Source organism: Diplotaxodon limnothrissa, linkage group LG6 (assembly GCF_057381915.1).
Source record: "Diplotaxodon limnothrissa isolate DT_005_m linkage group LG6, D_limnothrissa_male_GT1.1, whole genome shotgun sequence".
NCBI classification, from domain to species: domain Eukaryota; kingdom Metazoa; phylum Chordata; class Actinopteri; order Cichliformes; family Cichlidae; genus Diplotaxodon; species Diplotaxodon limnothrissa.
The window spans coordinates 23094293-23121884 of record NC_140601.1 but is presented as its reverse complement, the minus strand read 5'-3'; the positions used below and the strand labels follow the sequence as shown (position 1 = coordinate 23121884).

At 40.9% G+C, this 27592-nt stretch overlaps 2 protein-coding genes across 2 annotated transcripts in view; one reads left to right on the top strand and one right to left on the bottom strand.

Moving 5' to 3' along the window:
• Positions 1-6318, bottom strand: part of dlc1 (DLC1 Rho GTPase activating protein) — a 92809-nt gene extending 86491 nt beyond the window's left edge. Inside the window, exon 1 of the mRNA XM_085356974.1 lies at positions 6247-6318. The gene's annotated coding sequence lies outside the window, so the exon portion shown is untranslated. The remainder of the gene's footprint in view (positions 1-6246) is intronic.
• Positions 6319-8393: 2075 nt separating this feature from the next.
• On the top strand, positions 8394-23449 carry slc44a1a (solute carrier family 44 member 1a). Its single transcript, XM_085356975.1, has 16 exons — positions 8394-8611; positions 8867-8953; positions 9714-9856; positions 11808-11944; positions 12065-12161; positions 12363-12532; positions 14091-14180; positions 14287-14429; positions 16213-16399; positions 17606-17774; positions 17876-18032; positions 18144-18227; positions 18316-18453; positions 18630-18866; positions 22871-22945; positions 23078-23449. Exons 1-16 carry the CDS (start codon positions 8588-8590, stop codon positions 23096-23098), a joined length of 1959 nt encoding a protein of 652 aa, XP_085213101.1. The 5' UTR covers positions 8394-8587; the 3' UTR covers positions 23099-23449.
• The last annotated feature ends 4143 nt before the right edge of the window (positions 23450-27592 follow it).

The window sequence follows — 27592 nt, the reverse complement described above, 5'->3', positions numbered from 1 at the left end:
AACCCCAGCCTCTAACCTCTGGGTCATCCAGATGTGAGTTGAAGCTTTGGATGAGTCTTTTCTTAGGGGCTGCACTGGGAAACTGTGCACTACCATAAATGTTGCCTCTCCGGGGACACAGATGGTCGAACTCAAGGGCAAGCCATCCAAGTAAAACAAGACTCTGCTGTTGCATGTCACATGATGCACTCTGCACTCTTACACCAAGTGCCATGTAATGAAATGCAGATTTTTTTTCGGTTACAGAAGCTTCCATGTGGATACAGTTGGTGTTTGAAGTGCGGAGCCCGACACAGAGCATGACTCAGGCTATCCACTCATTATCTCCTGCGGACGTCCAATGCTGCTCTATAATTTAAAAGGCTATGCCTTCCCCTGCCAATCACACCATCTTGCTTGTCCTCAGGGCAACTGGTGTACGTCACAATCTGATACACCAGTGATACTGTGAAAACACATATTTAGGCAACAACATGTGCAAGAGAAGATGCCCATCAGCAATGTTTCTGTGTGTGCAGTTGTGTGTGAACTGGAAGAGCAGCGAAGCACTAAATGTGGGAGGTTAAAGCAAAATGTAGCTTTGATGTGAGTACAGATCTACAACTACTGTGGAAGTTCAGGGAGGGACTAAATACAAGAATGTGAACATACCAACCATGACGTAACAATATGTATGCTGACCTTCAGCTAGGAAACTGTTAGGAATGTTCTCCATTCATGAAGACAAAGCTTGCCAGCATGCCACCAATTAATATTTAACACTGAACACAAAATACAAGTAGGCAGATTTAAATGATGTACTTTGCAAAACATACATGAAAATACAGTATATAAAAACATTTCTACATTTCTAACACGCTTGAAAGCCAATATTTGGTATGACGACCTTTATTCTTCAACACAGTAGTTTTAGGCAGGCTTTCTTCTAATTTCTTTGAGAAGTCTTCAGGAGTAATTCTACAGGCTTCTGTGAAAGACCTTCAAAGCTCTTCTTTGGCTTTTGGCTGCTGTTTGTTCTCTTCCCTATCAAGATGATCCCGTACTTCTTCAATAAATTCTGGGCTCTAGTCAGGCCTGATAATGTCCTTCTATCCAGATATGCTTTTACTGCATTGGCAGTGTGTTTGGGATCATTATTGTGCTGAACAAATGAAGCCATTGCCAATCAGAAGCTTTCTAGATAATATTGCAGGTGGATCAAAATCTGACAGTGCTTTACTGTATTCACAATTCCATCAAGAACTGTAGCTTCATTTGCTGAAATACAGCCCCAGTACATGACAGAGCCTCCACTGTTTTACACCCAGGCACCCACAGCTGACAGTCTCTCCTGACAGTCTCCCCTGACCAGCTACATATATATTGACGAGAATTTGAAAAAACAAAAATTGATTAATCACTCGATAAGACCCACTGATTTTCAATCCAGTTCTTATGTGATTTAGAATACCCCAGTCTTTTCTCCCTGTTTGTCTTCCTTAAGAATGGCTTCCTGACATCCAACCTTCCACTGAGACCATTTCTGATGAAGTTTTGGCAAACAGTAGATGAATCAGCTGAAGGGCCAGATGTATCTCTCATGTCCCATGTCTGGTCTTTGCTGGAGTTTTTCCAGTGACTTTTAGATGCTGTTCATCTGCTGCAGACATTTTTGTTTCTTTTTAGGTCTCCCTCTCCCTCCAAGCACTCTGAAATTGGATGATTCTTTTTTGTATCATTGTGTAGATATTTGGTCATAAATCACAAAGCCAGTTTAGCATTCAACTACATAAATAGAGACAAGATTATGACACAAATCTATGACAATACCAGGACAGATCATTTGTTTTTAACTGATCTTTAGCAGGAAGCACAAAAAGGATATGAGATATTTCAGGGTTTTTTAATTGGACTTTCTTCATTTATATGGGCACAGCGGATTTATCCAAAGGATTCTGCAATATTTCAGTCTGGCTTTACCAACAGATCTGCCATCCATTAAGTCATGCCATAAGTCGTGTTTTTTATGGGAACATGTATTTGCCTTAGGAGTCACTGTTGCAAGTCAAACTCAAAGTCCCACACAAGAAAGGATGAGCATGACCATTTTTATAGGCATGCAATAGTGCGGGTCACAAGTCTGGATCAGTCACATACATGGATAAGAAAGGACCATTCATGATTCACCCTATAATCCCCCACTGTTCAACCCGTCAGATTCTTAAGTGGAGCAGCGAGGGCCCAGAGGAAACAACCCCACATTCCTCACTGATATAGTTTATTATTGGAAAAATAAGTCAGTCTAAATCATGTGCATTGAAGAACAGTGTTTGCCCATGTAGGAAAATCTAGGTGACGTTTGCAGAGAAGAAAAATACTGTCCCGCCCATAACTGAGTCATTTTCAGTGCTTTCATATACAAAGACGGCTTTGAGTAGATCTTGTTGCTCTTTTTTAGGGTTTCTTTAAATAACTTTAAAAAAAAAAAACACTGTACTTGCCTGGTAGTTATGAGAAGTTGTGAAAATTGATCTTAGGTTTATTAACACTAAAAATACAACAAAACAAAGTTTCTCATCAGATGATCTAAATATAACATCTGCAAACCACACCGAGCTCTTTGCAAATCTTTCCTGTCACTTGCTATGCCCTGTGGTTAACAACTCTTTTTGTCTACAGTCATGCTAGTCTAAATAACCGTGTTTGAGGGCTGGGTGGGAACTTGAGCAGTCACAGTATTCTTGAATGAAATATCTCAATGAATATGATGCAACTTAAGAGGTTTGCCTTGATGTTTTGATTTTAAAAACTGCTTTTGTTCATTTTTTGATTTTGACTTGCTTTGTTTATGTGGGTCTAACCTCAAAGACAATGTTGTGGGAGAAACCCAGAGGCCCACTGATCACAGGTCATAGTGTGACTCCAACCGTGGGAACAGGAAGTACAAGTTATTAAGAATACAGACCATAATAGGCTAAAATAATCTAATCTTCCTAGGGAAGGGGCTCTGTGTCTGTGTGTGTAAATGATGCAACTGAAGGACATTATAACTGTGCATGATGGCAGTTATATACGGTGTGGATGTATGCAACTGTAATAGACTACATTTGTTTTTCAAATCAAATGATGGGCTTTACATTTGTATGACAACAGTGGAAACAAAATCCTCACACACTCATAAAAGTCCCACCAGTGTTCACAGTGGACCATCCGGCCTTTCTTTTTTTGGTCTCTTGCATGGTTAAAGAGCTTGGACAGCCAGCATTGTATTGCCATTTCAGAAGTCTCATTAAGAAGGCACCCCCCCACCTTAAAGAGGTCCCAGCAGATCGCTGCCCCTTCCTGAATCTGGTCTTCCTGGATGTTTCTTCCTGTTAAAAGGGAGTTTTTCCCTTCCCACTGTCACCAAGTGCTTGCTCATAGGAGGTCTGATTATTGAAGTGTTCTCTGTATTGTTGTAGGGGTGGTGAAGAGAAAGCTGAGCGTAAAAGCGTAGCTCTCAATTTACTGTTTAGTCTACTTTCCTACCCTCACCTATGGTCACGATCTTTGGTTAGTGACCAAAAGAACGAGATCACGGATACAAGCAGTGGAAATGAGCTTTCGCCGAAGGGTGGCTAGCCTCTCCCTTAGAGACAGGGTGAAGAGTTCAGCCATCTAGGAGGGGCTCGGAGAAGAGCCGCTGCTCCTCCACATAGAAAGGAACCAGTTGAGATGGTTCAGTCATCTTACCAGGATGCCTCCTGGGCGTCTCCTGGGTGAGGTGTGTGAGGGTATGTCCCGCTGGGAGGAGGCCCCGGGGCAGGCCCAAGACACTCTGGAGAGATTATATCTCTCAGCTGGCCTGGGAACACCTTGGTGTTCCCCGGAAAGGCTGAAGGAGGTGGCTTGGGAAAGGGAGGTCTGCGCTTCTCTGCTTAGGCTGCTGCCCCAAACCTGGCACTGGATAACCAGAAGAAAATGGATGGATGGATGGTATTGTAGGACCTTTACCTTATGATATAAAGCATCTTGATGACTGTTGTTGTGATTTGCTGCTATATGAATAAAATTCAATTGAATTTATCAGAATTTTTCTGAGCTGAATTGAAGTGAATTGCACAGTCACTCACTCAGTCACTCACTCAGTCACTCATTCAGTCACTCATTCAGTCATGCTGGTTATGGTGTGTTGGCTTTGTCTCACTGTGCAAAACCAGGCTGATGGAGAGCAGACACACACTCCTGTGTAAATACATAAATAAATAAATTTGACTCTGACTGTCATTCACTGCATCATTCAAAAGCAGGAACCTGCAATGTGTGCTACCGTACCATAGTGGAATATTTATTTAGCCCCAATTCTTTTAAACAACACATATTTTCAAAATATTAAATATATAATAATATATAAATACTGGAGTTATGGCACATCTGGCCAAATAGGACTACCTGGAAGGGGGATTTGAGTCTTGCATGTATTGCTATGTTTGCTATGGGTGATTGTATTCTTAAAAAGCTACAGTTATATTTAAGTTCCTAATTATAATTGTTTACAATTATTCTATAAACCTTACATTGGCAGAAACAATAAATGCTCTATCTAGCTTCAGAGTATATGTAACCACAGCGAATGCTGAATTTCTTTTTTTCTTTACTTTCACAACTCGCAGTCTTTATATAAAGCCACTTTCAGCTGCTCCCTGACTACAAATGACTACAAATGCAAACAACTTATTCAAAACAAGATAGTGACAGCATCACAAACTGGCATCTTCCATTTCCCAGAAAGTCCCCTCCTAAAAAAACAGCAAACTTTTATTGGTGACCTCATTCTGGAGAAGCAGGCATACTGTAAACAAAAACAGCAGCCAAGAAAGCCATTTCAGTTTTTTTTATTTTATGAGGGGAAGTCCTAAACTATCCAAATAAAGGACTTAAAGAAGGAATTGTAATCTCCACAGAGACCTTTATGAAACTGTTACTTCTGATTGTGACCGTATGAGAGTTACTTGACACTCCTTCTAAAAAACAGCCTTTCTCTACTAAAGCTGATGTTGTTTACAGTTAGGAATGTGAATTTCAAACATCCTGTTTAGGCAGTAACTTTTTCATCTAAGGAAGGACAAAAAATAAGATACAACTTTTTATCTTGATGCTTGATGGCCCAGGTAAAGAAATCACAGAAAGTTGATTCTGTTCACTTGTGCTCTGCGTTTTGAGTGGGAGAAACGTTTCATCACTCATCCAAGTGAGCTCTTCAGTCACTAAAGAAGACTGAAGAAGAGGCTGTAGAAGTGAATGACTGACAAAATGTTTCTCCCACTGAAAAAACAATGTCCAGATGAAAAGAACCAACTTTCTGGGATACAACTTTTTAAGTAAAGGCAGACTATTCCAGTGGTTCTAAAATTACCCAGAGGTTCCTGAACCACAGCTAGTGGGTCTGCATAGCATCTATTCATCGGTTTTCTTGCACTTGTCCATCACTAGGGCGCCATTCATTCCACCTAACACAAGGCATAAAGCAGGGTATACCCTGGACAGGTCGACAACCGTTCATGCTCACAATCATACCTAAGTACAATTTAGAATTGACAATTAATACTGTAAAAGGATCCCAAAACAACTAACGAGAGAAGCCATACAAGCATGGGGTAAACATGCAAAATCCCCACAGAAAGGTTTCAGCCAGGTAGTGAATCCAAACCCAAGACGTTCTTTCAGTGAGGCAATACAGTTAGGTTCCCCCCTGTCAGAGAGGAATGGATCAGGCCCCGCGCTGCACAGCTCTGTTTTGAAGTCGGAACTTTCAGCCAGATTACCTGTCAAATTGGTGTTAGTATTATGAGGCAGCAGAGAGGTCTTGTAAATTTCTCTCCCCTTAAAAAAGTCACTGGCCCCCAAAATTTTGGATCTCAACTTTATGGATCAAAGCCTGGTAAGGTGGTGATGACAGCTGGATTTGATCGGTACACTCTGGCTCAAACACATGCCTCAGAAGCGTATAAGCGTCTGCACCTCAGCATATTGTAACACCTCTGTAGCCTTAAAGTAGCACAAAGAAAGATGAATTCTTACATATACACAAGCTTATACGGTTCTGCAAACACACGGTCATGAGGACTTGCTAAAGTTTACCAGATTTATAAAATAAAAGTAAATCTGTCTGTTCTTGAATCATATTTATTTAAACAAGATACAGACAAGTGATAGAATTACTTTACTCGTCTTGGAAGACATTTTGAAATGTAAGCAATTTATCAACGCTTAGTAAAATGCACCAACCTTGCAGGATTCCTTACACAATCCCAAACTGGACAGTGTCTGCGAAGTGAGAAACTGAATATTTATCCTGAAGTCTTGTTGTTCATGAGGAATTACTCTGCATGCTGGACCAGACCCCGTGCAGTCCAAGTTAGTGAGGTACTACACCCTCCCACCCAGAATTCTGCTGAACATATGCAGCACTGGCATTAATTCATCCAGCTGAGAACCAGAAAAAACGTGTTGTCCTTGGACACTGTTGCCACAGCAGCATCAGCAGGAAATACTTCAGACCAAGAGTCAGAAAATGAGGGGCCAGGAGTCGTTTCATCATATGATGAGCGAGACCTCTGAGCAGCTATGTTTCCGCTCCGTGTTCATTTGTGTTTCAGTTCCAAGCGAAACCTCCCTGCATCTGCACCGGTGCTCTTACATACACTTGAAACTGCTATTCGGGTGTTCTGCAGGATCTGAATTAGCTTGCTTTTATTATATGCTGATTTTTACTGAGAATGAAGATTTGCCCCTGTGTTCATATGGACTTCAGAGTTACTAAAATATCTTTATGTGTGAAATTTTACTTTGCAGGAATGTTGAATTTGTCATTTAAGAAAGACTACTCCTACTCACAGTTACTTTTCCTTACAGTCTCCCACCTAGTGTGTTTATTGCAAAATCAGAAGCAAAGCATTTCTTCATCATGATATTGTGTGCGTTCAGTCCACTTGGAAGTCGTGTCTTCAAACCTTCACATTAAGACAGGAAACCTTTTGGGTAATACATTAAACTATGTTATTGTGAACTTGGGCATATTGTAAGCTGTTTGGTTATCAGCTTACAATATGCAAAAAAGTTCAAAGAAAACAAAAATATGACTCACAAAGGGGCAGATTTTCAGGACTACAAAAGTAGTGAAACAAAACACCTCAGACTCTACTGAACTACACCTTGCCCTTACTTGGACTAAATTAGCGTGCATCTGGGATGCTAATTTAGTCCAAGGGTTAGGGTAAGAGTTTGGCTAACCCAGTACAGTGTACAGTGATTCAATCTGAGTAGTCATGAGCTAGAAGGTCTACAAACACCCTATCCTCACATTTAAGCTGAGGCCAAAATTCAAGCGCTGGAGTACTCAAACAGAAGGACTGCAGGTGTTTGCCTGTAATTAATCAGGTAAATACAAGTTGATGGTCTTAATGGGATGACCTTTGCATTTCCTCAATATGTTACATACACATGCTACTTGATTCAGAGCACAAAAGTGAGCGAATTTACCGAGCCGAGCGAGATTGTGAGGTCCATTCGCCAGCTGTACAGACACTCCCTCCCTTCCCCGTCAGAGTGAAACTGCGCACACGACGTGCAGTGGGATAAGTAAACGTTTCAAGTGCTATACAAGCTCACTCATTTTTATACAGTCAAAGAACAGCTTTATCAGTAAATCACTCATTTTTATCACCTGAACATTAACTACCTTTGGAGGCTAAATACCAACCACAGAGGTGGCACACTTACCAGACCGGAAACACACCCGCGTAAGCTTAATTTTATTCTTCATTAAGCCTCAGCACTCATTTCAAAGATATATTTTGTACCACTAGGAAGCACGCGTTATTTGCTGCTATTAAGCTACTTTCATCCACTATTAATCACGACCACAAACAGCAGTTACGTCTTTACTCCAGCAAACGGCGCCAAATTCCACACAAGCCGCTGGCGTGCAAGCCGATGTGCTGCGTTCAGGCACAATGCGACAAATATAGATATTTTTAAGGATTTTTTGTTAATAAAATACCTATTTAGCATTCGTTAGTTTTACTAGATCAATGTGTTGTGGCTAATATTTTATAAGGTCCGGGGGTCCCCAGCTTAAAGTGTTCCTGGATAAGTAGTCAGTGGTCTTTCAGAAGAGTGTGCTTGGTGGTGATTCATGTTTCATGGCTGTGAATGTTTGGTCAACGGATCAAAAAAAAGAATAGAAATTGAAAATTCAGGCTTGGACAAGTTCAAGTGTAGTGACTCGTCTACAAAAATGTCGTGCAAAAGCTCAAAAGCGTCAAGGACACCTTTCATTGTTGCTGCATTGCTAGCTCAGTATTTGGAGTATTTACAGTAGCCCCTAAACGTCGCATACAAAAAGTTGTCTTCTTCCGTGTTTACCTGTAAGTGGAAGGGCGTAAGTGGGTGTTAGCCAAAGGAAGGAAAATCCTGCAAACAAATTCGTGAATTTGCTTCATTGAGGTGGTTAGAGTGAATTAGTGTTTAAAGAGAACTGAACATGAGCCGAAGGAGTTAAGAAATTTAATAAAGTTTAGGCACTTCAAAGTTTTTTCTGTTGAAGTTGTGTACTCGTAGTTCGACGATGGGGTGTTGCGGGAGCACAGAGGTAAGTTAAGCTAAACCTAAGGGCGCTATGGCCGCTTTTAGTTTGAAAAGCCGAACAGCAAAGCTCGTTTAAAGCTCGTGCGCAGCGTTAACGTCACTCTTTGAGCAGCAGAAGCAGCTCTTTGTTTTTGTTACTTCGTCTGGTACCAACGAAGTCGCTAGTTTGCAGATTTTTGGGAGGGCAGTGAGGCAGGTACTTCTGGGCGCTCTCCACAGAAACGGAGTTTTAGGATAACTGTTATTTATGCCTTGGCAGAGTAAACGTGAATGGAAACCGCTGGAGGAGCACAGCTGCACGGATATCCCATGGCTCATCATATTTACACTCTTTTGCATTGGCATGGTAAGTCTTTAGGTGAATGAGAGCATAGGCGTGTGGGTGATTCTGCTGATATTTTAGCCACACGCCAATGCTACCTTTGAGAAAGTTGTGATATCTCCTTGTTTTTTTTTTTTTATCTAAAACTATTTTATGAGGTGTTGATCACACTTCGCGGTCCTTTACGGAGCCTGCTGTGTAGCTGTGTAATTGTACTTCTCCAATACTTAACAGGTCAGCAGCAACTCATCTAAAAGCAACATCAGTAAGAAACTTAATGAGTGCAGGGTTCATTGCAGGTCTTCTGCATTAACTCATGTCCCTTCTTTGTTGTGCTGGCCAGTTAGTGAGTTAGACAGCAGTGAAGTTGCTGCCTTTCATCAAATAGCTGCTAACCTTTGCAGTAACAGCACTGCTGTATATCCAGTTTGGCAAAAACAGTTTTTGCGAGCTTGAGATTCAGTGATACGATGATGGCTTTTGAGGCTGAGGTTTGTCGTGTTGTTGAACTGTGCCGTAAGAGGGATTTTTAACATTTAATAAACACTTACTCGTATAAATTTTGTGGCTATGTTGGTCAGATCTGAATATGTAAAAAAAACTCTGTTGTAAATTTAGAACATTTTCAAAAAGTTGAATCAGCATTCTTCAATAAAAAACATAAAGTTTTGCCATCATTAGCATTTATTACAGATTAGATTAGTTTTATTTAATGTGGGCGTACCATTAATAAATTCTATACTAATCTCATGATGATATCATCTTTGATCCGTGTCACCTGCAGGCATGTATTTGTGGCTATCCTATTGCCACCGGAGGTGCCGCCAGACTTGTTTTCGGATATGACAGCTATGGCAATACCTGTGGTAAGAATAACACCAAAATTGAGGGAGTTCCTCTTAGTGGCCGGGACATGACGGAAAACAAGTGAGTCTGATTGGTTACATATGACTTTGCATGCGGCATAGGTTTAGAGTGTTTTTACACTGTACTCATCATTTTCAGCTATGCAGACCCTTTGTTGCAACAGTCTAATTCTTAAGCTCTTTGCATTCCTTGATGAATAGTGTAGTTTATTAGCATACCTTCTTTCTGTATAATTTGCCCAAAGAAAGTCTTAGTTAATGAGATTTTTTTAAAATCACGATTTGTCTTTGAAGTCTTTGATTATATTTCGCGTTTTGGGGTGTAGTTTTCCATCAGCATGCAGCCTGTGGGCCACATTTTACTGAAACAATGGGTCATGCTTTATTGATGGGCTGATTGCCCATGGAGGCTTTGAATAAAAGGCGTTTCTGCTACAAAGAAGGATCTGTCTGACAGAGTAGCAAATGTCACCATCTTTCATTTTCTCACCAGACAGAGAACTCCCAACTGGCATAATAATAACCAAACATGATATACAGATGAGGACAAAATTACTAGCCTGCCTCAAGATTTTCCAAGTCGCTGTTTTTTAAACAGACCAAGGGATTTTCAACATAGCGTTTCTAAACACACTAGTTTTATTTAGAATGCATTAATGATCTGTATTTGCACAAAATAACAGTGTTGTGCCAGGAAAAAAAACCAAAATGACCACGGTCAATATTTAGTCCTCCATCTATTTATTGACGTATAGCACAAACTATTGCTGTGCAATGATGTGCTTTAACTTTATAAAGCGCAAATTTGTAAAATCAAGTTCTAAGAGAAAATCATGATTTATGAACAGTACACAACCTAACCAAGGATTTGAGCTGGCACTTGAGAAAATATGCTAAAAACAAATAAAATCAATTTAGACTGTAGAAGAAGAATTGATACTAAAGGAGCAGGAGATGGATATACAAAGTTATCACAGTTTTTCCAAGTGTAAAGAACTGGAGTGAAAAGGATCATCAAGAAATTGAGAGAGAGCCACACAGTACTGAAGAAACCTGGCAAAGGTAAGAAAACAAAAGCTTTCAAAGACTCTGGAAAGAAAACCATTGAGAGCTGTGTCTAAAGACCCCAGAACAACTGCCAAGACACTGAATGACTTGGCCAAGCTGGGAATCGTAGCCTCAAAGAAGACAATCTCCAGAACTCTGGCCTGCAAGGCTGCAGACCAAGAAAAATGTCTGCAGAAGAGACGCCTTTAAGCCAGATTGAAGCACATTAAAGACAACCCAGTGAAAGATTAAGCATACTAGAAGTGGGTCCTTTGGTCAGATGAGATGAAACTAGAGCTCTTTGGTTATAAAAACTCTCCTTATGTTTGGAGAAAGGAGAAAGAGGCATTAAACCCAAATGCTGTGGAATGCTTTCAGCACAACAACAACCCAAAACGTACGTTGCTCCTGATGAAGAACTACCTCCAGACGAAAGTGAAAGTTATGGACTAGCTGTACAAAGCTCTGACTTTAATCCCATTCCAAATCAGTGGAATGAACTGAAGTCCTACCTCCATCAAATCTGGAGGGATTGAGAGATTTGCCAAAGAAGAATGGGCTGGGATTGCTCAGGAGACGTGTGAGAGTGTCGAAAACTATGACTATGATCTGCAGGAAAGGACACACAACCGACTATTAGCATCTATTAGCATTTTGACTCTTAGTTAGTTACTTTCTTATTTAGTTAGTTTCATTTTTGTGAAATAATTGTGTTCCTATGTGTAAAGCAAAATCATTTAAAAATCTAAAATGAAAGTAGGATGTTCAAAAAAGTAGTTTAAAAATTCCTTGCTCTGTTCAACAGCTCATGGGAAATGTTTTAAAAAGGAAAATTTCATAGTGGGGCTAATATTTCTGTCCTCATCTTAACAGATAGGGTGATATTTTTTTGTCGTTTTGAAGTAAAGGGCAGGAAGTATTTGGTATCAGATGGGCAATAAATCAAATTGTTCTTCCTTTTTTAGGTTTGTTTTCTTTCTCGATCCTTGCAACATTGACTTAATAAACAGGAAGATCAAGTCCATTGCTTTGTGTGTTTCCAAGTGTCCATCTACTGAGCTGACGACATACTCTGATTTAAAGCAGTTTGCGTTGAATAATGGTGAGAAATTTCAGAAGTGCAAGTATTTTACAGAAAAGATTGCTCACCAACATCCTTATAATTGTATGTTGAAGCATTTTGCCAAGTTGAACATGTGATATATTTTTTTCTTTCTGTTAGGCTCGAATCTCTGCTCCTATGATCTTACTCCTACAAGATACACAAGCTATTCATCAGAAAAATCAACCAAGTGTCCAAAGCTGCCTGTTCCACCAAGGTTATCTATCTATCTATCTAGAGATATAGTTCTTTCATTAGTTTTAAATTAATTCATTAATTCTCCTGTACTCTTATTAGCTTAAATACATTCCAGGACCAACAGAAAAATGGTTTTCCACAATTTATCATTTATTTCTTGGAGACCTAGTCATTAGAAATGAATAAAAATCTGTGTTCTGTGTCTTTTTGCTCTTTGCAGTAAATCTGTCCTGCTTTTCCGGCGTTGTATTCCTACGGATATCAGCTGCTACACTCAGTTCGCCAAAGCTTTTATGACATTTGTCAGCGACAACACTGTGTTGCAGCGTGTCATCTCTGGGGTGATGGCCAGCAAAGAGATCATCATAGGACTTTGCATTCTGGCTTTAGGTATAACTCCAGCTTGCAGTATGAGATTTGCTTTTATGATTTCTGCTGCCCCTCTTGCACAGCTCGAATTTCTCACGAGGATTCAGTAGGAAGGAAACCATTGGAAGGGATGCTATTTTTGTCCTGAAAAAACAGGAAATGTTTGAGCGGTTACAGTCGTCGTATCCACTCAAGTTCTGCCCGCAAGCTTTAATTTAAGGTCTGCTTTAACTCATCCCCATGAGACAGAGCTGATCTCATGTCAGCTTCAGACGTCTTTCATCTCAGTTATTTGATGTGCCTCGTTCTGGGGTTTTGGTTTTCAGTGCTACAGGACAGACTTTTTCATGTGATTCAGATTCAGAGCGACTTTCTCTACAATAATAATAATAATAATAATGATTCCTGACAAATAGCCCTCAAATAGTTTTGTAACAGTTGGACAAATATTTGAAACTTACAGATTTAAAAAAAACAACAGATACAGAAGGAAAAACAGTGATTTGCAATAGTATGTAGAGTGGATGTAGCCACATTGCTAAGGCTGTGATTAACATTTGAGTCTTAAGCCTAATTTCTTTATATTTTGCTTCCAGACCTCCTTGTATTTTTTTAAGTGATCTTGAGCAGTGGTTCTCCAGGCTTTCTGGGGTTTTTTTTTTTTTCAAAGCTTTTCTTTGGACATTGGCTGCTTTTTCCCACATTTTCACTCCAGCTCTTGTACCTGACCATTTTCAGTAATATTTTCTTTTTGGTGAGCTGCTTAAAACTGACCTACAAATCATTCCAGTGCAAAAGCAGCACCTAACTCAAGGGCTTTCCAGTGTTGTGTCTACACATACAAAACCAATTTTCTAACTGTAGCTTTAAAACCACTGACCTTCTGACTTGTGGATGACCCTGTCTGTCCCATGAGCCACAGGTGCACCGATCAGCTTGTTGCAGAAATACGCAATTTGTTCCTGTTTCTTTAGTTGAATCAAAGAAAAATGCCACATATAACAAAGTCTGACAGATATAAAATAGTATAGAAAGAAAAGGGAGCAAAAAGCAGCCAACATTCAAAGGAACAGCTTTGAATATCCTCTAAGAACCCTGGAGAACTATTCACTTTGGCCTGTGATGCTCCTGATAACCATGCCTCTGCTGTCTATCACAGTGCTCCTTATTCCTCTATAGCCAGTAGCTATGTTTATGTTGTTTTACATTTAGTTTAACTTTCAGTTTGGTTTGTGTTTTAAAATTATAAGTTTTCATTAGTTAGGTTAAATAGCTTTTTTAAAATTATGTCGTGTCTTTTTTCAGAAGAGATAAAATACAAAATGTTTGTTTTTGTTCAACCTAATTTTCTCATGCTTGGTTTATGGTTTATAACATGGAGGGAAAAATGTTTTTGATATGCCATGTGTCTGAACCGTGACCAGCAATATCCCAAACAACTAAAAAAAAAGTTTTTTTGTATTATAAAACTATACATGCTGCATTTCCGTGTTAGTTAGGCTGCAGATATTTAGGCATTTCTCTTGTTAACATTGTTTTCTGTACTCACGTGATGTCGTCTGTTATTTCTCTGATGCAGTTCTCTCTTTGATCATGATGGTCGTCATTCGTTACATCTCCCAATTGCTGGTGTGGATTCTCACAGTTCTGGTGATCATCGGCTCCACAGGTAACATCTTTTAATCCGACGCTCTGAGTCACAGCAACAGAACATTATAGTTTATCTGCTTTAAAAAAAAAAGAAGCAACATTTACGTGGGTATGATCTTTTACAGGTGGGACGGGCGTTCTGTGGTGGTTCTACGTAGACCACAGAAAGGCTCTCAACAGTAACACCACATCAGTGTTTGGAAAAGAAGTGGCATCGGATAATGTTAAGGCTTTGCTTTTCTATGCCATTGGTGCTACTATTTTCACGGTAGGTACACATACGTGGATGCTTTGCTATATATTTACAGTTTAAGAAATGCAGTGATTCAGAAGAATGAAATATATACAGTGGGGCAAAAAAGTATTTAGTCAGCCACCGATTGTGCAAGTTCCCCACTTAAAATGATGACAGAGGTCAGTAATTTGCACCAGAGGTACACTTCAACTGTGAGAGACAGAATGTGAAAAAAAAATCCATGAATTCACATGGTAGGATTTGTAAAGAATTTATTCGTAAATTAGGGTGGAAAATAAGTATTTGGTCACCTCAAACAAGGAAAATCTCTGGCTCTCACAGACCTGTAACGTCTTCTGTAAGAAGCTTTTCTGTCCCCCACTCGTTACCTGTATGAATGGCACCTGTTTGAACTCATCATCTGTATAAAAGACACCTGTCCACAGCCTCAAACAGTCAGACTCCAAACTCCGCCATGGCCAAGACCAAAGAGCTTTCGAAGGACACCAGGAAAAGTCTTGTAGACCTGCACCAGACTGGGAAGAGTGAATCTACAATAGGCAAGCAGCTTGGTGTGAAAAAAATCAACTGTGGGAGCAATCATCGGAAAATGGAAGACATACAAGACCACTGATAATCTCCCTCGATCTGGGGCTCCACGCAAGATCTCATCCCGTGGGGTCAAAATGATCATGAGAACGGTGAGCAAAGATCCCAGAACCACACGGGGGGAGCTGGTGAATGACCTGCAGAGAGCTGGGACCAAAGTAACAAAGGTCACCATCAGTAACACACTACAACGGCAGGGAATCAAATCCCGCAGTGCCAGACGTGTTCCGCTGCTGAAGCCAGTGCATGTCCAGGCCCGTCTGAAGTTTGCCAGAGAGCACATGGATGATACAGCAGAGGATTGGGAGAATGTCATGTGGTCAGATGAAACCAAAGTAGAACTTTTTGGTATAAACTCAACTCGTCGTGTTTGGAGGAAGAAGAATACTGAGTTGCATCCCAAGAACACCATACCTACTGTGAAGCATGGGGGTGGAAACATCATGCTATGGGGCTGTTTTTCTGCCAAGGGGACAGGACGACTGATCCGTGTTAAGGACAGAATGAATGGGGCCATGTATCGTGAGATTTTGAGCCAAAACCTCCTTCCATCAGTGAGGACTTTGAAGATGAAACGAGGCTGGGTCTTCCAACATGACAATGATCCAAAACACACCGCCCGGGCAACAAAGGAGTGGCTCCGTAAGAAGCATTTGAAAGTCCTGGAGTGGCCTAGCCAGTCTCCAGACCTCAACCCCATAGAAAATCTGTGGCGGGAGTTGAAAGTCCGTGTTGCTCGGCGACAGCCCCAAAACATCACTGCTCTCGAGAAGATCTGCATGGAGGAATGGGCCAAAATACCAGCTACTGTGTGTGCAAACCTGGTAAAGACCTATAGTAAACGTTTGACCTCTGTTATTGCCAACAAAGGTTATGTTACAAAGTATTGAGTTGTATTTTTGTTATTGACCAAATACTTATTTTCCACCCTGATTTACGAATAAATTCTTTACAAATCCTACCATGTGGATTCATGGATTTTTTTTTTCACATTCTGTCTCTCACAGTTGAAGTGTACCTCTGGTGCAAATTACTGACCTCTGTCATCATTTTAGGTGGGGGAACTTGCACAATCGGTGGCTGACTAAATACTTTTTTGCCCCACTGTACATGTAACATTGTAACATGTTTCTGCTGGTATTAGAGAGAAAAAAATCACAATTATCATCAAACTGAACACCTCCACTGAACTTGTGAAACGCTTCAGGTTGTTCTCCTGCTGGTGATGTTCTTCATGAGGAAGCGTGTGGCTCTCACCATCTCCCTGTTCCATGTGGCGGGTAAGGTGTTCATCCATCTTCCCCTGCTGGTCCTGCAGCCTTTCTGGACTTTCCTTTGCCTCATACTCTTCTGGATCTACTGGATTGGTGTGCTTCTCTTCCTCGGGACAACAGGTTAGAAGAAAGGCCTATCGGAGACCACAGTTTTAGTTTCTTTTTTATGTGTCTGTTTGTCATTATTGAGAATTCTTTGAGTTGCTGTTTGCTTCAGTTTGTGTATTGACATTGCAATGCACCAGTTTTTTTTTTTCTAGCGTCAGATGAGTTCAAGCAAGCGGAATATTAATTGTCGCATTGTGACATTTTGTCTTTGTTTTGTGGCATGACTGCACTCCCACATTCGGAGTCTTGTGCAAGTCTCGTGATGTGGGAGAACGGACAAAGAAAGAACCACTTCTTCCTTCTCCTCATTCTCTTTTTCACAGCGGATTTTAAATAGTATTTAAATGAAAGGTCAGCACAAGAGCAGCAATTCAGTTGATTTCAGTTTGCACAATTTAAAAGTACACACACAAGACAAATAACATACTGTGAAGGAGTAATAAAATAATCCAGTGGCTTTATCTGAAAGTCTTTTGTACTCCTAGTAATGTCAAACTAGGAGTACAAAAGTTTTGTGAATGATCCTCAGTAAGTGTACATTAATAAAGGAGCATTAGTTGGTACACATGGGTTCATAGCTGTCCAGCAGAAATGAGACACATCTCTATGAATGATGTTTTAAAAGTGGTTACAAAGTATTTTAAATACTGCTTGTAACTTTTAAGTGGAATGTGTTTTTAATAAATCAGAGGGAAACAGTTTATAATTTAGGACTCTTAAATCTTCTAGAAAAAAAATCTAGAAAATAGATCTCTGGAAGTAAGGAATTTAGGGAAAGAATGATGTGACACTTGACAAGCAAGTAAGAACGTAGCTGTGCGGTAAAATGGTGAAGTCTTGAATTGTTTATTTGTTTTATTTGGCAATTACCAAAATCATTGCCTATGTTTCCGTTGGGGATAATCCACCAATAGTCTCAAGCTCTTTAATCAAAATGAAATTCTTAATGCTAAAATCTAATTCCTGTGGTTTTAATTGCAGCTGCTCAGTGGCTTTGTGTCTTTTACAGTAAAGTAGGCTGTTACATGCATGACATCACTGTGTGGCTTTCATTTCTGTTGTAGTTACTAGCATTTCATATGCATATCATTGAATCAAACCTGCATCTTATTAAACTCCAGTGATTGGCTGGCAGCAAAATGAATGAAAAAACTGCAACATTCATATTAAAGCAACTGAAAGTCATGCTGGGTTTTTGTTTTTGTTTTCCCCTCATAGGAACACCAGTAAAAAACAACTCTACAGGTGTGGTTGGGTATGAAATGCAAGGGCCTCTCCAGTTCCTGGTGTGGTATCACGTCGTGGGTCTCATCTGGATCAGTGAGTTCATCCTTGCCTTCCAGCAGATGACTATTGCTGGAGCTGTGGTCACCTACTATTTCACAAGGTACAAAAGAAGTAACAGACAGCACTTTGGGTTTAATCTCACTAGATGCTTAATGCTGCATTAGCTGATTGTAAGGTTCTTCTGTATTTGTTTAACTTAAGGAACAAGTCCCAGATGCCAGCAACTCCTATCATTTCCTCTATGGCACGTACTATCCGCTACCACCTGGGTACTTTGGCCAAAGGCTCCTTCATCATCACACTTGTTAAGATCCCTCGTCTAATCCTGACATACATCCACAGTCAGCTCAAAGGAAAGGTGAGCTTTAAAAGTCATGTTTAAAGCTCTTAAATTATATTATAATACATATTCTAAAACTTTTCATCTTTGTACATGGATTGCATTTTGTTTTTGTCTGTTTTTTAATAGGAAAATGCCTGTGCCCGTTGCATGGTAAAAGCCTGTGTCTGCTGTCTGTGGTGCCTTGAGAAGTGTTTAGCATACTTGAATCAAGTAAGAACTCACATTTTAATGAACTGTATGTTGTGTGTAGATTATCCCAAGTATTTACCGTCTGCATTTCAATGTCAAATGATTTCAGAACGCTTACACAGCCACAGCCATCAACAGCACAAGTTTTTGCACCTCAGCTCGTGAAGCTTTCCTTATCCTGGTGGAGAACGCACTCAGAGTAGCCGCCATTAACACTGTCGGCGACTTTGTCCTCTTCTTGGGAAAGGTACCAAATGTATCAAATAACTAAGTTTGAAAGCTGACGTTATCAACACATGTCAACATGTCTGTGTTTTCATAACTTGTTTTCTCTGCCCCCACGTTGCCTAGACGTACATTTTTGGTCCACTTTAATACTTGTTGAGGTGTGTTTTCTAACCAGCTGTGTGTCTTCATTCTCAGATTCTTATCGTCTCCTGCACAGCTTTTGCCGGCGTTCTGGCTCTGAACTACCAGAGGGACTACACGGTGTGGGTGCTGCCTCTTCTCATCGTCTGTGTCTTTGCCTTCCTGGTGGCCCATTGCTTCCTTTCTGTGTTTGAAAATGTGGTCGATGTCCTATTTCTGTGCTTCGCTGTGGACACAAAGTATAATGATGGCAGCCCTGGGCGAGAGTACTACATGGACAAGGCGTTAATGGTGAGATGAGGGATTGTCCTTTATCTGAGGTCCTTTTTTATTTTATTTGAGAATATGAAGTAACAGAAGACTGGAGACATTCTGTGCTCATGTCAAAATAGGCAGGAGGTTAAGGTGTATAGCAAACCTTTGCAATTGTTCTGTCTCTCTAAAATAGACAGGTAGCCAATCATGCTTATATTCACACCTACGACCAATTTAGACCCACCAGTTAAACCAACATGTTTGTCTTTGGACTGTGGGAGGAAGCCGGAGCGTCCAGAGAGAACCAAGGCATGGGGAGAACATGCAATCCACAAAATAACTTTTCTAAAAAAGAAAAAAAGTATCTTTGATTGATATTGGCAGTTCAGATACTGTTTACCCAAAACACTTAACAACCCCCCAAACAAAACTGGCCTTCTACTCCTGGACTCCATGGAAAGACATTTCTCCTGCCACTTAATCCCTCTAACCCTACATGGCGTTTTGTAAAAATTACTATATTGTTTTACTTGAATATCAGAATCAGAATCAGAATCAGAATCAGAATGGGTTTATTGCCAGATGTTGAGGTTTACAACATTAGGAAATTGCTGCGGTGCTTCAGTGCAGACAATAAGAATTAAAGTGCTATGTAGAAAGAAAGATATGTGCATGAGATATACATGAGATATATACATGAGAATAAGAATTATGAGTGCTACGTAGAAAGATATATACATGAGTGCAGGTGGTGATCAGTGCCAGACATGAAATGATGCAGTGACACAGCGTAGGGTCATGTGTTAGTGGCGGGGACAGTCATGTGGTTATTGTTCATGTGTCCAATAGCAGAGGGGAAGAAACTGTTCTTGTGGCGAGAGGTTCTGGTGCGAATGGACCGGAGCCTCCTGCCTGAGGGGAGCAGGTCAAACAGACTGTGTCCAGGGTGAGAAGGGTCAGCTGAGATCCGGGCTGCACGCCGCAGTGTCCTGGAGGTGTGCAGGTCCTGCAGAGATGGGAGTCTGCAGCCAATCACCTTCTCAGCAGAGCGCACAACACGCTGCAGTCTCTGTTTGTCCCTGATAGTGGCTCCAGCGTACCACACGGTGATGGAGGAGGTGAGGATGGACTCGATGATTGCAGTGTAGAATTGCATCATCGTCCGTGTTGGCAGGTTGAATTTCTTCAGCTGCCTCAGGAAGTACATCCTCTGCTGGGCTTTCTTGATGACGGAGGTGATGGTGGGCTCCCACTTCAGGTCCTGGGTGATGGTGGTACCCAGGAAGCGGAATGAGTCCACAGAGGTGATGGGGGTGTCAGTCAGGATGATGGGGGGGAGTGGGGCTGTGTGCTTCCTGAAGTCCACAATAATCTCCACTGTCTTCTGGGCATTCAGCACCAGGTTGTTGTGGCTGCACCAGGACACCAGACGTTCAACCTCCCTCCTGTAGGCAGACTCGTCCCCGTCAGAGATGAGCCCAATGACGGTGGTGTCATCTGCGAACTTGATTAGCTTGACAGACTGGTGGGTGGAGGTGCAGCAGTTGGTGTACAGGGAGAAGAGCAGAGGAGAAAGAACACAGCCCTGAGGGGAGCCGGTGCTGATGGTCCGGGAGTCCGAGACATTCTTCCCCAGCCTCACGTGCTGCTTCCTGTCCGTCAGGAAGTCAGTGATCCACCGGCAGATGGGATCAGGCACATTCATCTGGGAAAGCTTGCCTCGGAGATGGTCTGGAAGGATGGTGTTGAAGGCAGAGCTGAAGTCCACAAACAGGATCCTGGCGTAGGTTCCTGGGGAGTCCAGATGCTGCAGGATGAAGTGTAGGGCCATGTTGATGGCGTCGTCTACAGACCTGTTGGCTCTATATGCAAACTGCAGGGGGTCCAGGAGGGGGGCCGTGAGGGTCTTGAGATGGGAGAGAACTAGGCGCTCAAATGACTTCATGACCACAGATGTCAGAGCCACGGGTCTGTAGTCATTTAGTCCAGTGATCCTAGGTTTCTTGGGGACAGGGATTATGGTAGAGGACTTGAAGCAGGCAGGCACATGACATGCCTGCAGTGAGGAGTTGAAGATGCCAGAAAACACTGGGGCCAGCTCGTTTGCACAGTGTCTGAGGGTGGCAGGAGACACACCGTCTGGGCCGGGAGCTTTCCGAGCATTCAGACTCCTAAACTGCTTCCTCACATCTGCTTCATGAATATGAAGAGTTGTGGTCGGAGGAGGTGGTGTGAAATCCTCTTTTGTGTGGGGTGAGGGGGCGGGTGTTGCAGGTGAACAGTTTGAAGGTGGTGATGGCTCTATGGAGGGGGGAGAGGTGGGGGAATGAGTGTCCAAAGTGCCTCTATTGTTGGGGTCGTTGGAGGTGTGAAGGCTGCCTGATGGCTCGTCAAAACGACAGTAGAAGTCGTTAAGGGTGTTGGCTAAGAGCAAGTCATCAGTGGAGTGGGGGGTTTTAGGCTTGTAGTTTGTAATATTCCTAAAACCTTTCCACACAGAGGCCGAGTCATTCTCTGAGATCTGCTGCTGCATCTTCTCAGAGTGCTGATGTTTGGCAATGTCCACTTCTTTAGTGAACCTGTACTTGGCCTCTCTGTAGCAGTCCCTGTCTCCGCTTCTGAACGCCTTACTCTTTTCCAGCCACAGCTTTTTGAGTTTAGGAGTAAACCAGGGTTTGTCATTGTTATAACTCACCCTGGTGCGTGATGGCACAATGCTGTCCTCACAGAAGTGGATATAGGAGGTGACAGTGTCCGTAAACTCGTCCAAGCTGTTAGAAGCAGCCTTCATTGTGTCCCAGTCTGTGGTCTCCAAACACGTGCGAAGCTCCTCCACAGCCTCGTTGCTCCACAGTTTTTTGGTCCTCACGACAGGTTTGGAGAGCTTCAGCCTCTGTCTGTACGCGGGGATTAGGTGGATCATGACGTGATCAGAAAGTCCGAGTGAAGCGCGCGGCACCGCGCGATAGGCCCCGCTGATCGTGCTGTAGCAGTGGTCCAATGTCCTCTCCTCTCTGGTCGGGCATTTAATATACTGCTTGTATTTCGGAAGCTCATGGCTCAGATTGGCTTTGTTAAAGTCCCCAAGAGCAATGATGAGAGAGTCCGGGTATGTCCGCTCCGTGTGGAGAATCTGCTCTGCGAGTGCGCACTGAGCTGCTTGCGCATCCGCGTCTGGCGGGATGTAAACAGCGGCCAGGATGAATGAAGCAAACTCCCGCGGAGAATAAAACGGTTTGCAGTGAATAAAAAGATATTCCAGAGAGGGAGAGCAGTGCTGAGCAATCACTGTTACATCTGTGCACCAGCCACTATTGATGTAGAAGCAGACACCTCCACCTTTGGTTTTACCGGAGAGAGCGGCCTGCCGGTCCGCGCGCAGCAGATGAAAGCCCTCCAGCTTGAGCGCGCAGTCCGGGATGTCCTCACTGAGCCACGACTCCGTAAAACATAAGACCACAGGAGGAGGCAAAGTCTCTGTTCATGCTTCTCATCAGGGCCAGTTCGTCTATCTTATTCCAGAGTGAGCGTACATTAGAAAGGAAGATCCCAGGAAGGGCCGTTCTCAGTCCGCGTTTCCTCAAACGCACGAGTACGCCGGCTCGCTTACCTCTCTTTCGACGTCTCACTTTCCTGATCAGAGTCAGCAGTAAATCTGCCGCAGATGCGACAAATATTGGAAATAAATCCACAGGCGTTGTAGTCCTGCAGTTAAGGAGCTCTTCTCTGGTGTACGAGTATCCAGAGGAGTTCCCAGACACAGAAGAAATGCACAAAAACAAGACAAAAGTAACGCACTGAAGCACCAGGGCATCCATACGCGGCGCCATCTTGGATCACAAAAAATATGTGAATAAGATTAAAAACTTCTAATTACTAATATTGATTTCTTAGACATTTTCTTTTAAATTTATAACTTTTTGGCTTTGAGTCGCAGTGTTTGCTCAAATGTTTTCTCATTTGCTTTTTAACCTTGCAAGAAGATTATTTTGAACTAAGAGTTAAATCATTTTTGTATAACTCTTTGTTCCCCTTTTCAGGAATTTGTTGAAAACAGTAAAAAAATGGGTTGGAAAAAGCCAGATGATGGAGATGGTCGTGAGATGAAGCCCATGGTGAGCTGAAAATTTGTTTACAATCCTGGAACGAAAGATCCAATAAGTAAATAAGCTAACCACTGCTGTAGGTTTGGGTTTTGCATGCCAGATGATGTAAAAGTGGAGTGTTTTTGTTTGCTTTTCTTGCAGGCACGTGGGACTTCAGCTTGATACTGTGTCAAACATCTAAAACCACATCTCCAATTTTTAACTCAGAGGTTGCCAGCGTCACACTGCAGGGACATCCACCAGATAGATAACAACTGACTTTGTACAGAAGTTTTACATAGTTTTGCAGAAGATGTTTCTTAATGTTTATTTTTCAAAAAGATTGTATGAGAATGTAAAGTTTGCCTCTAATGTAACATGTTTATTTGGGTTTATGTTTTTGTTATTAATAATAGGATGTCTTTTTTCCCTCACATATGTGGGTTTCCCTTGTGGAATTTTAAGTAATATGATGGTTTAACGTGTTTGATAAAAAACAGCTACCATTTGGATGTTTGAGTGTACCTTTTTAAACTGGTGGCTAACTATGTTACAATGCATAAACTGTTCATGATGTTTGTGACTTATTAAATTTTATACCAAAATAACACAGCAGAGTTTTATTTATCTATTTTATCTGTTTATTTATTGTTTTTTTTTTGTTGCCCACAACCACAGGACTAAATCAAATGTTGATCAGCTCATCAGCCACAATCACTTGCAGGCAACCTTTGTGATTGTCAGCTTAATCAGTCAGTTCAAGTGAAAAGAAGTAACAAATGAAGATGATCAATTTTAAACTTGTCCTTTAGAGGAGAGCTCATTTGTTGTGGTTGTAAATGAGTGTTATCAATAGATGGCATCATGGGAAACATTTAGGAAATAGCACTTAATAATGCTCATAGATATCGGGAGCTGTCACAGTAAGTCCAAATTCTGTACTATGGAATAGTTAGCGTCGATCCATGTTTAAAAATCGTGTCAGACTATCACATTCATTTTCCCAAATCTTGAACACTCCTGGTGTTGGCTGTTCATGTACAAGAATGTTCCAGACGGACAAAAAAAAGGTGACAAGTTCATTCAAGTGTTAAATAAAAGATTTCTTATTTGTATTAATTTTATATTTGGGCTTTAAAAGAAAACACAATTTATACAGTTTTACTCATTTACCTTCTGTTGTCAACATTTGCAGTTCCATCAATTAAAGAGTATTCTATAAAACAGTAACGAACCGCTAACAAAGGGCCAAACAATCAGCTGTAGTTTCTAACTTTCATCACCAGAGGGCAGCAAATTTCTTAAAATGATTGCATCTCAGTTGTAAATACAGTGTAAGATGCTACCATAACCCTCCTAATATAGGAAAATTACACTACTGAGACAAAATTCTTGAACTACCCCTTATTTTTTCATATTTTACAAGGAAAATGTAAATTAGGTGCAGCAGTTTATTGAAGCAATTATACAAATATACACAGAAATACAGTATATGAGGGAAAAATGGTTTGTACAGTTCTAAAAAAATTGAACATCAGTATTTGTATGACTATTCTGTAACATAGCCTTTAACTCTCAGGCAAGCTTCTTGTAATTTCATCTCATGTCTTCAGGAATAGTTCAATGGATTTTGACAAAATCCCCAACACCCCTGGCTGAAATCCAAACCATGACAGAGCCTCCACCAGGTTTTACAGATAGTACACACTCACTGTTTCACCTCTGTCCTGACTTTGTCTCTACAGACGGAATCAAACCAGTCATCAATCAAATCAAGTTTGGATTGATCACTCCATAAGACTTGTGTAATTTGGCACACCTGAGTCTTTTCTCCTTGTTTTACTTCGTAAGATCAGCTTCTTGACAGCCATGCTTCCACTGAGACCAACCAAGCAGATGGATCAACTAAAGGGTCAGATACATCTGACCTGATACATCGGGTCCTGTGTCAGGTCTTTGCTGTCAGCCCCCACTTTCTTAAGGACATGACTTTCAGGCACTGTTCGTCTGCTCTAGGTATTTGTTTTCAGGCCTGCTGCTTCTTTGGCCTCCACTTGTCCAGTTTCCTCATTTTTTTGACGACACTGCGTACCATACAGAGATATGACACGTTTTCATCACTGGTTGATGCCTTGTGTTAGGGGACCTTGTTTGCTTGAATGATTTATTGGTCAGTGTTAGGTGTCCTCAGATCCACTTAGAGAAAAAAAGATTAATATTTTGATTTCTCATAAAGTGATAAAATATTTAGTAACTTTAAATTAAACATATTTAATTTGTTACTAATCTGTAACTAATCATGTGTCACTATTTATTGTATTTTGTATTATAATTTATGTATTTCTACATGTTCATGTATCAAAATGTAGTTTAAAATGAGTAGCCAATTAGATTTTTTTTTATCCCAGATTTTTAACTTTGCAGGTAAATTATGACACTTTGTTGATTAGAAATATTTGTGATCACCATGGAAGCAGACTATCCTGCCATAAATCTGCTTATTAGTCCTCCTCCTATTGATGTATAGATTACATGTCCTCCAATTGAGTGCTGAACAGCCAAGAATCAAACCACTAAGCAGTTAGAAGTTATTGATGAGAAAGCTCTTTCTGCGCATTGCTGTCCACCTCTATAAAATGCAGGAATCCAGAGGAAAACAGCTCGATGCATGGTGGTGAGTCACACTGAAGTGATTTCTGTATAGAGCCATTCCCAGAAGCTTTTTGTTGCAGGATAGAAAAAAGCCTGGATAGATTTTCTTCTTATTATTGGTGTTTCTGGTTTGGAATTATCGAAAAATTGTCATTCTGTGCATTGATCCAAATCAGTCGCTTTTCACTTGATCTAAGAAGATAGGTTTTACTGATACGATGATATGATGACTGATATGATTTACACACATTATTTTTTGTGTTTTTCACTTATACTCACCATGAATAAAAAGGTGCTTACTGTAAAGAAACTGCAGTGCTCCCAGTATTGACTGCAGTATTGAATGCAAGAAATAATTACTTGCCTCTTGATCTTGATTCAAAACCTAAAGTGAATGGTTTATAATCATTAAGGGCAAGGCAAGGCAAGGCAAGTTTATTTGTATAGCACAATTCAACAACAAGGTGATTCAAAGTGCTTTACAGAGACATTAGAAACAAGAACAAATAAAAAGCATGATTTAAAATTGAATAAAACAAGCAAATAAACTAACTAACTAATTAACAAACAAACAAACAACAGTATATAAAATCAAAACAGATAAAATCAGAACAGTAGATAAAATCAGTAGTTAAATGTAAGTTTTGAAATTTAAGCTTAAAGTGTGGATTTGGTGCTTTATTCAAATGCAGCTGAGAACAGGTGAGTCTTCAACCTGGATTTAAATAAACTGAGTGTTTCAGCTGATCTGAGGCTTTCTGGGAGTTTGTTCCAGATATAAGGAGCATAAAAGCTGAATGCAGCTTCTCCGTGTCTGGTTCTGACTCTGGGAACTGATAAAAGACCGGATCCAGATGACCTGAGGGATCTGGATGGTTCATACTGGGTCAGGAGGTCATTGATGTATTTTGGTCCTAAACCATTCAGAGCTTTATAGGCCAGCATCAGAACTTTAAAGTCTATCCTCTGACGGACAGGCAGCCAGTGTAAGGACCTCAGAGCTGGACTGATGTGGTCCACTTTTTTGGTCTTAGTGAGGACTCGAGCAGCAGAGTTCTGAATGAGCTGTAGTTGTCTGACTGATTTTTTAGGTAGACCTGTAAAGATGCTGTTACAGTAATCAAGCCTACTAAAGATGAATGCATGGACTAGTTTTTCCAGGTCCTGTTGAGACATCAGATCTTTTATCCTTGATATATTCTTGAGGTGATAGTAAGCTGACTTTGTTATTGTCTTAATGTGTTTTTCTAAGTTTAGGTCTGCATCCATCACTACACCCAAATTTCTCGCCTGGTTTGTGGTTTTTAGATGTATAGATTGAAGTTCTCTGGTGACCTGTAATCGTTTTTCTTTGGCGCCAAAGACTATTACCTCAGTTTTGTTTTTGTTTAGCTGGAGAAAATTGTGGCACAACCAGTCATTGATTTCCTCAATGCATTTACCAAGAGCCTGTACAGGGCCTCGGTCTCCTGGTGACATTGTGATATATATTTGTGTGTCATCTGCATAGCTGTGATAGTTTATTTTGTTGTTGTTTATAATCTGTGCCAGTGGGAGCATGTAGATGTTAAACAGAAGGGGTCCCAAGATGGAACCTTGGGGAACTCCACATGTGATACTTGTCTGCTCAGATGTGAAGTTACCTATTGATACAAAGTATTTCCTGTTTTCTACGTATGTTTTGAACCAGTTTAGTACAGTTCCTGAAAGACCTGTCCAGTTCTCCAGTCGTTTGAGTAATATGTTGTGGTCAACTGTATCAAATGCTGCACTGAGATCCAGTAAAACTAGGACTGACATTTTTCCACTGTCTGTATTCAGACATATGTCATTAAACACTTTGGTCAGAGCGGTTTCAGTGCTGTGGTTCTGTCTAAAACCTGACTGGAAGGCATCGTAGCAATTATTCTGTTTTAAGAAGTAACTGAGCTGTTGAGAAACTGCTTTTTCAATGATCTTACTTAAAAACGGGAGATTTGAGATCGGCCTGTAGTTGTTCATTTGTGTCTTGTCAAGATAAGATTA

Bases quoted from the DNA above. Each gene is read 5' to 3' on its own strand.
- slc44a1a (XM_085356975.1), top strand. From the start codon at position 8,588: ATGGGGTGTTGCGGGAGCACAGAG. The intron at 17,775-17,875 runs GTACAAAAGAAG...GTTTAACTTAAG, and splicing joins GTCACCTACTATTTCACAAG to GAACAAGTCCCAGATGCCAG. The intron at 18,033-18,143 runs GTGAGCTTTAAA...GTTTTTTAATAG, and splicing joins ACAGTCAGCTCAAAGGAAAG to GAAAATGCCTGTGCCCGTTG.